Below are 12,433 nucleotides of genomic sequence, written 5' to 3'. Positions count from 1 at the left end.
AGAAAAAGTATGGATATTCGAGGAACTAAAAATAGAGTCAGGTATGATAGAAAGACCAAGACCAAGAGGCAAAGAAGTCTAAGATATTGGTTACAAAATGATGTGCAATAATTAAAAATGGATCCAAGCTGAAAAAATAGGCAAACCAATATGGAATGGATTGATGAAAAAAGGGAAGGGAAAATGGGTTACAGGTTCCTGTGAGGTTGAAGACTGGATGCTAGAGAAATTCAGCCAGAAGGACAGAAAGTTATAGTTAGAAAAATAGGATGTTTGATTTGATGATTTTAGAAGTGATGCAAATTCTAACTACCAGGAGAGTGGTTGACTAAAAAGGAATGGGGAAGAATGTCATCAGAGACTGAGAGCGTGGGTTTTTAGATGAGTTGTCTGTATCATCTTGGATAATGGCAGGAACTGAGGTGTCTAGGAAGACTTGGTAAATGAAAAGGAGTGACTAAGAAGTTGGCAGATGATATTAATGAGGAGAAGTGGATGTAGTACATCCCTAATACGTGAATTCAAATCAGCCAGGAAATTTGTAAGACAGTAGGCAGTTCCTGGGGCTAAGGATGATATAGATTCCACCTATGGACCCTAAATTCATCCAAAATAGTTCCCAAATCTGTCCACTCTCCATCATTATTGCTAGTCCAGGCCATCATGACCTCTCTCCTATCTGACAGTGGAGGCTTGCATATTGCTATGATGCTGAACAAGTTTCAATGAAGCTTCCAGACTAAGACCAACAAGAAAGAAAGGGGGCAACACTAGCTTTTTTAACTTGCCTTGTTTTGGATCTTTCCCTGGCTAGCCATACTTAATACACATTGAGTCAGAGTGATCTTTAAAAATTAATATCTGATCAGGTCATTGTTGCCTAAACCCATTCAATAGCTCTCCGTTCTTCTTTGGCTAAAGTTCAAATGCTTTAACATGACTTAAAAGCTCTTTAAATTCACAAGGAATGACTGGAACTAATAGGAGATTTCAGCAAAGTATCAGGCTACAAAATAAAGCATACAAAAATCAGTTGGATTCCTCTACACCAACAAAGAGAACGTCAAAGAGGAAATCATCAAATCAATACCATTACAATAGCCCCCACGAAGATAAAATACTGAGGAATAAATCTAACCAGAAAGGTAAAAGACCTATACAAAGAAAACTATAAGACACTACTGCAAGAAACCAAAAGAGACCTACATAAGTGGAAAAACATACCTTGCTCATTGATAGGAAGACTCAACACTGTGAAAATGTCCATGTTACCCAAAGCAACCTACAGACACAATGCAATCCCAATCCAAATTCCAATGGCTTTTTAAAAATAAGACGGAGAAACAAATCACCAACCTCATATGGAAAGGGAAGAGGGCCTGGAGAAGTAAAGCATTACTGAAAGAGAAGAACAAAGTGGCCTCGAGGCCTCACGCTACCTGATTTTAGAACCTACTATGCCGCCACCATAGTCAAAACAGCCTGGTACTGGTACAACAACAGATACATAGACCAATGAAACAGAATTGAGAATCCAGACGTAAATTCATCCACCTATGAGCAGCTGATATTTGGCAAGGGCTCAAAGTCCATTAATTGGGGAAAAGACAGTCTCTTTAACAAACAGTGCTGGCATAGCTGGATATCCATCTGCAAAAAAAAGAAACAAGACCCATACCTCACACCATGCACAAAAACTAACTGAAAATGGATCAAAGACCTAAATATAAAAATCTAAAATGATAAAGATCTCGGAAGGAAAAATAGGGACAATGCTAGCAGCCTAAAACATGGCATAAACAGAATACAAAACATAACTGATGAGGAAAATATCAGCCCAAGAGACAGAAAGGTCCACATATACCAGAGACTCCATCAGCCTGAGACCAGAACTAGATGGTGCCCCGCTACCAAAAATGAGCGCTCTGACAGGGAACACAACAGAGTCCCTGATGGAGCAGGGGAAAAATGGGGTGCAGAGCTCAAATTATAGTAAAAAGACCAGACTTAACAGCCTGAGTGAGACCAGAGGGATCCCAGAAGACATGGCCCCTGGAATCTCTGTTAGCTCAGAACTGAAACCATTCCCAAAGCTAACTCTTCAGACAAAGATTAGACTGGACTATAAGACATAAAATGATACTTGTGAAGAGTGTGCTTCTTAGCTCAAGTAGCTACATGAGAATAAATGGGCAGCTCCTGTCTGGAGGCAAGATGAGAAGGCAGAAAGGGACAGGACCTGGTTGAATGGATACAGGAAATACAGGGTGGAAAGGAGGAGTGCGCTGTCACCTTATAAGGAGAGCAACTAGGGTCACATAACAATGTGTGTATAAATTTTTGTGTGGGAAACTAACTTGAACTATAAACTTTCACTTAAAGCACAGTAAAAAAAAAAAAAAAAGCTCTTTAAAGATCCCTGATCTTCAGTCATTTCTTAAAACTACGGTCTTCCCTTTTTCCCAGCTAGAAGCTTCAACGTGGTGTGTTTTCACACTAACTTCCAAACATTTGCATTTGCTATTCCTTTTCTTCCCTTTCAAACCTCCTCCCATATCTCCTCCCTCCTTCTTTCAGCTTGATCTTGCTTAATATTTCACCAGAAAAAAAAAAAAAGAAGCAGCAGCAGCAGAAAATAACTTCTTCATCCTTCCACCATCAACTCTATCAATCCACCTGAATATGTACTCTTATTCTCTGCCTTTCCTCTTTGTGTATACAGGAGGTGTCCCCACTCCTGTCCAAGGATAACCTTTTCACTTGTGGATCAAGTCTTCTCTGGGACTTGATATAAAAGGACATTGATCCTGTAACTGGTTCCTCCCTTTCTACTCAAAACTCTTTTAGTTATCCAGTATCCCATATCTACCTTTCCAGCTCTATCTCTTAATATGCACCCAATTCTCGAGCCTTTTCTAACAACTTGCCATCTCAGGCTTCTTTGTTCATGCCTTTTCTTTTCCTTGGTACACCTTTCTCTTGTGCATTTACCTAACTCGTCATCCCTCAAGATTCTATTCTAGCGTCTCTTCCCTTGGGAGGTTTCCCTTGGCACACCTGTCTGTGCTGAACGTGGCTTCTCTGTGCCTGAAGGGCACCTGTGCATACCTGTGTTGTAGCATCTATGATACCGTGTTGAGTCCAGTCTATAACTAGACTGGAAGCTGATTAAGGGCAGACACCATATATTATTAATCTTTGTAACCCAACAGAGTCCTTTGTAAGGATATTGAATGAATGAGTGAGGAGGAAAGATATCTTGGGATCATAAGTATAATGTTCTTGGGAGTATAGGGGTATGGCTGCACAACTGACTGGAATGTTGAATGGCTGACTGGGAAAGGATTCAGACCCCTCTCTCCTTCACCATACCAAAAAAAAATATACAGCAAAAGTTAAAGGTGAGTCACAGAATAAAATAGTTTGGGAAACTTTGTCAGAGATAGACTAAGGAAGAATCTCAAACATCTCTACATGGATGTAATCTGTCATGCTCGATTTCTTTTGACTCATCACTTTCTTGAACGTTTCCCCCTCTCCTATTTTCTTCTTTCTTCTTCAGTGTTTCTTAAGAAAAAAAAAGGGGAGGGGGGAGGGAGAGGGGATTGATTTGGTAGCTCTGTCATACATTCTTTCCCTTTTTTCCTCCCCTGGTTTCAGTTCCAGCTACTTTACGTCAACCCTGTCGTTAATTTTTTATTTCTGTACGAGAACCCTTGTTGCGTCTGTGTGTTTGTATTCTGGGGTTTTCAGGAGAAGGGTGATAGGTGAATGCTCAGTAGCGGGAGAGTGCAGGATATACAGATATACCGTGTTTTGTACTATTAAGCCAGTAATGCTCCGTTCAGCATTGCCTCACTTTCCCCCGCAACCAAATCCGGGACTAACGCCACTCCCGAGGATTACCCCGGAGTCCCGCCCCACTGCGCGAGTAAGCCTTCGCTCCACTGGACGCTCCGGCGGGCGGGTCCCTCCGGGCCAGTCACGCGCGGGGGCGTCGTCCCGGGGCGGGGTTCCGGACCCCAGGGCTGGAGTCTGCGGTCCCTGAGGCTTTCTGCGCTCCTGGCCTCCTGCTGCTGCTGTCTCCCGGGCCGGGAGCCAGGCTGGAATATGGCCTCGGCCACTGTGGCAGCAGCGACACGGGGCCTCGGCCGGGTACCCTGCCTCCTCCGGCGCGGCTACCAGACCGAGCGGGGCGTCTACGGCTATCGGCCGAGGAAGGCGGAGAGCCGGGAGCCCCGGGCCGGCCTGGAGCGCCCTACAGGTCGGCGCGCGGCTGGGGATGCGGCCCCGGCGTTGGGGGTGGGGAGTGGGGGGCTGCGACTGGGGAGGAAAGGGATCCCCTGCCTGGCCTGCGGTGGGGTACTGGGAGGGGGTCGTGCAGCCGGCCTGCGAGGGTGCGCAGGCCAGTGGGCAGGAAGGGGAGGCTGACCGCGAGCTCGGCCCCTTGTTTAGGACTGACTCGCCGAGGGGGCAGCGGGAGGCAGGCGTGGGTGTTGGCAGTGTCGGGGGCACCCTCCTGTCCATCCTATATAACTGGGGATCCCGGGGTCGGGGTCTCAGCGTTGGTTCCACGCTTGGGGCGTCTTCCCGCCTTCTGAGTTAGAACCTGGTTTTAGGAGCTGTTGTCTGTTCTATTTATTGGTTAGTAAACTTGTGGGAACTTGTGGCAACTTAGCACTTCGCCGAGGCAGGGCTGTAGGAAAAGACAAGTAAACAGATCTCCCAGCTTCTCGAAGTAACACTGGGATACATTTCCCGGGCCATCTCCAAAACTTTTGTTTCTTGAAGGGAAAGGGGTGAGCCAGAGGAGTGTGGGGTCCAAGACTGCTGCTTGGGAGAAAAGGGCACTTAGTTCATTGACTTGGGTAACGGCATTGTATTTATTGTCTAGTTGCCTCCTGGTCCTGGCCTCTTTTACTAAACTTGGAACCATGTTACTGGTGGTTTTAATGGCTCAGGAAAAATGAGTATCAGTTTTTGGACACTCTGTTACATGCTTATCTGCAAGAGACAAATTTTGAGTATTTGGTTTATACTCCATAGTTCATGTATTTTCATTTCTCCTCCCAGAGTAGAAAATGAATGTGGGTTGATTATTAGAGAAAAACCATTTGGCATCTTTAGATCCAATTATCAGATTAACAATTAAGATCCCTATCCTCATCTAAGTAACTGACCTTTGAATCTTATTTCACACACTGAAACATTAATATTTTGCTCTTCACTTTAGGGGGAATTTAATATAAAACTGATTTCTCTCTCTTAAATTCATTGAAGTTCTTCTCTAGGGAAGCATTTTGGTCAACTAAATTGTTAATCCCTTGGAGAGAAGACTGCATATATTTTATCCCACTTTGCAAATTGACAGTCTAGAATTTGATGTCAATTGTTCTCAAACGTAAGTATGCATTCAAATCCCCTTGAGTGCTGTTTGAAATGCCAGTTCCCAGGCCTCACCTCCTCTGAGGTTCTAATTCAGTGGCCTGAGATGAGGTCCAGAGATATGTGGTTTTATTAAGCACCCTCCAGCTGGTTCTCTAGCAGGAGGTGCATTGGGCATCCTTGGCCAAACACTGTTATAGTCGTAAATGATTTATGTACATAACGTGTTTAATAGCTCCCTCTCCATTTAAGGTCATTTCAGCCTGTGCCCAATGCACAGTGACCTCGCTTGATGTTTTACCTTACAGTTGAGTCTCTATTTTATTCCTATTAACAGTCTGGCCGCTGAGAGTTAAGGCTTGCTTGGGAGATTACCTGGGCCAGTGGTTCACTCTCAACTGGAAGATTGTATCAGAATCATCTTGGGATCTTTGGACTGGTGTGGTTTGAAAAATATCTATGGAGTTAATTTTATAATAAACCCCTTCCTATTACTTATCATCAAATTGTTTTACCCTCTCTCTGTTAGTGAATTCGCTTTATTGTGGGGTGTTTGGTGAAATTTGAAAGTTCAGTATTGAGGCAGAAATACAGGCCAAGGGTATACATTAGTCCCCCCTTATCCAAGGGGGATATATTCTAAGACCTACAGTGGATGCCTGAAATCCAGAACAGTACCGAACCCTACATAGAAGACTATGTATACTATGATTTGTCCTATACATACATACCTGTGATAAAGTTTAATTTATAAGTTAGGCACGGGAAGAGATTAACAGCAATAACTAATAATAAAATAGAATAGTTATAACGATATGGAAACCCTGGTGGTGTAGTGGTTAAGTGCTATGGCTACTAACCAAAGGGACAGCAGTTTGAATTTGCCAGGCGCTCCTTGGGAACTCTATGGGGCAGTTCTGTTCTGTCCTATAGGGTCACTATGAGTCGGAATCGACTCAACGGCACTGGGTTTTTTGGTATAACAATATACTGTAATAAAAGTTAAGTGAATGACGGAGTGGGATGGCATGAGATTTCATCATGCATACTCATTTAACGTGTTCAAACCACAGTTTACCTCAGGTAACTGAAACCTCGAAAAGCAAAACTGTGGATAAAGGGGGCTGGCTACTGTAATCTTGTGTGGCGTTGGGAGGGAAGGGTAAAAAAATCAATACTCAGAAATACAGTTGTTGCACCGTTGCAGGATGTGGCTTAAGGTATTTTGTTGCTAAGAGTAATAACTTTCTTTTCACTCTCCTTAGTTTTTGTAATTGTTCGAATAAAACGTAAAGCCAAGTGGGCCATTTTGTAACTTTCTTCAAAATTACCGTTGTACATAGATCTGTCATTTTTTTCTGTTTTCTGTTTCAGGACTTATCACATTATTATTATTATGCTTTAGGTGTAAGTTAACAGCTCAAGTCAGTTCCTCATACAAAAATTTATACACACGTTGTTGTGTGACCCTAGTTGCTATCCCTTTAGTGCGACCACACATTCCTCCTTTCCACCCCTGATTTCCCATGTCCACTCAGCCAGCTCCTATCCCTTTCTGCCTTCTCATCTTGCCGCTAGACAGGAGCTGCCCATTTAGTCTTGTGTATCTACTTGAACTAAGAAGCACACTCTTCACAAGTATTATTTTATGTCTTATAGTCCAGTCTATTCTTTGTCTGAAGAGTTGGCTTTGGGAATGGTTTTAGTTCTGGGTTAACAGAGTTCAGGGGCCATTTCATCTGGGGTCCCTCCAGTCTCAGTCAGACCATTAAGTCTGGTCTTTTTATGTGAACTTGAATTCTGCACCCCACTTTTTTCCTGGTCTGTCAGGGACTCTTTGCTGTGTTCCCTGTCAGGGCAGTCATTGGTGGTAGCGGGGCACCATCCAGTTCTGGTCTCAGACTGATGAGTCTCTGGTTTATGTGGCCCCTTTTGTCTCTTGGGCTAATATTTTCCTTGTGTTTTTGGTGTTCTTCTCCTTTGCTCCAGGTGGGTTGGGACCAATTGATGCATCTTAGATGGCCACTCGCTGGCTTTTAAGACCCCAGACGCCACTCATCAAAGCGGGATGCAGAACATTTTCTTAATAAACTTCGTTATGCCAGTTGACCTAGATGTCACCTGAAACCATGGTCCCTAGACCTCTTTCCCTGCTGCACTGTCCCTCAAATTGTTTGGTTGTGTTCAGGAAACTTCTTAGCTTTTGGTTTAGTCCAGTTGTGCAGACTTCCCCTATATTGTGTGTTGTCCTTCCCTTCACCTAAGATAATCCTTGTCTACTATTTAGTAATATAATTCCCTCGGGTTATTTTTTAATAACTCATTTTGTAAATCTTTATCTCCTACTAGGCTGTGTGGGAGAAAGGGGGAAACAGAGTTGAATATATCACTTCCAATAGTATCCGATTGGCCAGAACTCAGTCACATCTCTACACATACACATCTACAAGGGAGATTGCAAAGCATAACCATTATTCAGAGTGGCTGCGTACCACTTAAAACTTATTTTGAGAGAGAAGTGAATACTGTAGATATTGGGAAACAACTAGTAGTCACCACATTCCGCTTCTTTTTCTACTCAAGTATCCTAAGCTTTTCTTTCTACACATAGAATGTATTCCCCTTCTCTGTAAGGGAGAAAACCCCAAAGTCCTATTCAATTCCTGAATCCAGCTCTATTCTAAGTCCATTATCTTTAGGAAGTGTGCAATTCTCTCCATCAAGTCTGGCTGTGGCTCCTCATGGTCTGGCATGTTATGAACTGCCATCTACCCCATACATATATATATATGTATATAAACACACACATCCAGTATACAAAGATAACTCCCATTTGTAAAAGGAAAGAATGAGGAGTCCACAGCAGTCACTGGCTCGAACCAGTTATCAAATCCTGTTAGGCAGGAATTTAAAAAACTCCTCGATGTGGCAATGTAGTAAATTCCTTAGTTTATTTGACCTCCGCCAGCTGTGCCCTCTTTTCATTCCCCAGGCTTTGCCTTCTGGGTTCTTCCTTGACCATTATTTTCTGTGGCCATACCTGAGGTGGGCATTGTAGAGTATCCTCCTTTGAGGCTGCACAACTTCCACAACCTGCTTTATTCTGATAAGGAGCCTGAGAGTTACTTTGTTGTTTTTGTTAGTTGTGGTGAAGTTGATTCCGACTCATGGCGATCCCATGTGTGCAGAGTAGAACCATGCTCCTCAGGGTTTTCAGGGCTGTGACCTTTCAGAAGTGGGTTGCCAGTACTGTCTTCTAAAGTTGCCCTGGGTGGGTTTGAACTGCCAACCTTTCGGCTAGTAGTTGAATGCTTAACCATTTGTACCATAGGGGTTATCAATGATAGGTTTTTTTTGTTCATTTGTTTTTCTAGCCACATTTGGAATTTCTTTGGCAGTGCACTTTTCTTATAAAATTCATCGATGTGCAGTATTTATGCTTCTGGTCATTACGAGAGCAAATTGCCGCGGTCAGATCTCATCTAGACAGTTTTTAAACCTGAAAATTCTGGTCTTTTATTCACTGCATCTTTGCTCTACTCATTTCCCTCTCTCTAAAATTTTAATGGTGTCTACCTTGAGACTGATGGGGGTAGTGGTGGTTCAGTAATAGAATTCTTACTTTCCATGAGAGAGACCTGAGGAGCCTGGTCCATGCACCTCCTCTGCCCATCCATCAGTTGAGGCTTGTGTGTTGCCATGATGTTGATCAGGTCTCAGCGGAACTTTCAGACTAAGATGGACTAGAAGAAAGGCCTGGCGATCTACTTCCAAAAATCAGCAAATGAAAACCTGATGGATCACAATGGTCTGATCCACAACTAATCATGGAAATGGCACAGGAATAGGCAGCATTTTGTTCCATTGTGCTTGAGGTCACCACGAGTTGGGGCCAACTCGATGGCAGCTAACAGCAACAACAACCTTGAGACTATCTGAAGTGATAGGCTTGAGTGGGAAGATAACCACTAATCTGATCTTAAAGCTCACTGTCTGACATAGAATGCCTACCTGAAGGTACTAGAGGAAGGGTCCAGTCTACTCTCTTATCTCCAGCTAAGACAGCCTCTTCAGAACCACCTTTTCTAATTGCTTCTGTTATTGTTTTTTTTTGGCTTTTTCATCCTTGCCACATTATAGGCACTGAGGCCAGAGACAGAGAGCACCTCCCTGTAGTTAGCTAGGTGCCATTGAGTCGACTCCGACTCATAAACAACCCTACGTATAACCAAATGCAGTGTTGCCTGGTTGGTCCTATGTTATCTTCACAATCGTTGCTATGTTTGAGCCCATTGTTGCAGCCACTGTGTCAGTCCATCTCATTGAGGGTCTTCCTCTTTATCGCTGACCTTCTACTTTACCAAGCACGATATCCTTCTTCAGGGACTCGTCTCCTGATAACGTGTCTGAAGTATATGAGACAAAGTCTCACCATCCTTGCTTCTAAGGAGAATTCTGGCTGTGCTTCTTCCAAGACACACATTGTTTGTTTTTCTGGCAGTCCATGGTGTATAGCCAATATTCTTCACCAACACCATAATTCAAATGCATCAATTTTCTTATTCATTGTCCATCTTTCACATGCATAAGGCAGTTGAAAATACTATGGCTTGGGCCAGGCACACCTTAGCCCTCAAAGTGACATCTGCTTTTTAACATTGTAAAGAGGTCTTTTGTGGTAGATTTGCCCAATGCAATACGTGGTTTGATTTCTTGGTGTTGATTGTGGTTCCAAGTAAAATGAAATCCTTGACAACTTCAATCTTTTCTGTTTATCATGATGTTGCTTATTACAAATGACAGGTTTACCAGATGTTTTGTCATATAGCATAAAACTACTCGTCAGCTTTCCAGTCTGAAATATCTATGTCCTTGGCACCTATTGCTGGAATGCTAAGCCAGAGTGTCTTATGTATTTTAGGTTCTGTTATGACAGCAGCCACCTCTGATACCAAGTTCTGTACTAGAGAGGATGAGTTTAGACAGACTTCAAATAACAATGGCTTAAATAAGTAAAAGTCTGAAATGGCATGACAGCTTTGCTCTGCAAAGTCATGGAGAGTCAACTACCTTTTGTCTTGTCCCTTTACCATTCCATGGGTGTTGTTCTCAACTATTTGATCCAAAATGGCTCATCACTGCAACCACATACTACCCAGTACATGGCATCTTCTTCCATTAAAGATGACACAGTGAAGAGGAAGGAGATATGGTCAAGGTTATGGTGACCCCTACTCTTCTGTACCCTTTGATCAGCCTTCTTTCTTCATATGTTTATCTTGGATAAAGTAAATTCCTGCAAAGGATGACTGCATGATTCACTGAGCCTTCCTTTGTATTAAGGTTTTAGGGATATTGAATTGGCTTCTAGTAACCTTTTGGATGGTAGTGGTATGACTAGTTAAAATTTGACTTGTGGTAGGTGTTCTGTGTAGCTGGCTATTAGTAACAGCTTGTACTTTAACCTCTGCAAACCTCAATTTCCAAGTAAACTTGGAATTTCTCAACAATCCCAATTTAAGATGGAGGTGAATAGTGATTCGTGGGTATAAATTTCATAATGGAGGCTTTGTGACCTGTTATAAAACATAGCATAATTTAGAGACCATCAGGAAATGGGAGCCCTAGGATTCCAAATAGCATTTGGTGGCTATCGAAGTGACATACTGAGCTTTGGTCATTGAAATGAAGTTGTAGGGTTGTTGCATATTGGTAATAACAGGAGGCTTTACAGGAGTCATAGGAAAAAAAATTGAAGAAAAACTGATTGCATTAGAAATTTTTTAAAAATCTAGATAATTCTATAGCACAAATGCAGACCAAAGGAAAAAAAAAGGCTAAGGACCTTAGCTTTTAAACTTTCTCTCTTTTTTAAAATGCCTAATGGCTTCTAGTTTGTTCATTGCTTTTTGTATAGGCTCTTGACTTTCCTTTTCAACCTTTGTTACGGTGTGTTTGATGGAACACTGAATTTGAAGTCAAACACACCTGAGTTCAAGTCCTAGATTCTTCATTACCTGATTGTGTCACCTTCTGCAGGTCTTACCCTATTGGGTTTCAGTTTATTTTTCTGTATATAAGGATACCTATTTCAGAGTTGTTGCAAGGATTAGGTAAGATGGTGTGTGTGAAAACATTCAATACAGTGTGCAGTAAATGATCACCATAATTTACCATCCATCTGCGAGCTTTACTTACCCATCTTGGCAATAATTTAAGACAGAATTAGGAAAAACAAAACAAAACTGAAAGGACCAGAAAAAGCTGTCTTTTGAAAGTATGGTTATTTATAAGAAATAAATATATAGCAAAATAAATTGATTTTATAAAGCTATGTATGTGTTGGAAACCCTGGTGGTGTAGTGGTTAAGTGCTATGGCTGCTAACCAAAGGGTCAGCAGTTCAAATCTGCCAGGCCCTCCTTGGAAGCTTTATGGGGCAGTTCTACTCTGTCCTATAGGGTCGCTATGAGTCGGAATCAACTCAACGGCAGTGAGTTTTTGATATGTATGTGTTTGAGGTGGTAATGGAGGAGAGGATGTACAATGAACTCAGTCACAACCTAGATCTTGCTGAGTTACTTGTATAAAATATAGTGCTCTGATTCAAAGCCATTCAGCCTTTAATATGGCCATTTATGAAGTTCCTAAGTTTTTTTTTAAGGTGAAGTTGGAGACCCCCATCTCGTTTTCATAGAGTTCTAAAGGAAATTCTCCTTTTCGGAAGTCTTTATTGTTTTTATATATATTCAGCTCTCCCACTTGCTTTAAGTATATGCTGCCTTGAATAACAATAGGACTGCGAATGTGTTCTAGATATTTTTTGGGAAGGTATTTATATATATATATATATATATATTTTTTTTTATTTATGACTAGATGATGAAAAAGAACTACCATTGACTTTCAGTTTAAGCACAGTTACCTGTTAGTGTGGAGTCCCTGGATGGTGCAAATAGTTAACATGCTCAGCTATTAACCAAAAGGTTGGAGGTTCAAATTCACCCAGAGGTGCCTCAGAAGAAAGGCCTGGGGATCTACTCCCCTCA

General features: G+C 42.2%; 1 protein-coding gene across 1 annotated transcript in view; it reads left to right on the top strand.

The window, feature by feature from the left end:
- The first annotated feature begins 4,017 nt into the window (after nucleotides 1-4,017).
- DHTKD1 (dehydrogenase E1 and transketolase domain containing 1) overlaps nucleotides 4,018-12,433 on the top strand; it is a 79,810-nt gene continuing 71,394 nt past the window's right edge. The window contains exon 1 of the mRNA XM_049881973.1: nucleotides 4,018-4,264. Within this exon, the coding sequence (XP_049737930.1) occupies nucleotides 4,111-4,264 (154 nt within the window). The 5' untranslated portion in view covers nucleotides 4,018-4,110. The remainder of the gene's footprint in view (nucleotides 4,265-12,433) is intronic.

The sequence above is a fragment of the Elephas maximus genome, chromosome 4, assembly GCF_024166365.1.
Source record: "Elephas maximus indicus isolate mEleMax1 chromosome 4, mEleMax1 primary haplotype, whole genome shotgun sequence".
NCBI lineage: Eukaryota > Metazoa > Chordata > Mammalia > Proboscidea > Elephantidae > Elephas > Elephas maximus.
Note: the sequence above shows the minus strand (reverse complement) of the source record. Positions and strands in the feature narration are given on the sequence as shown.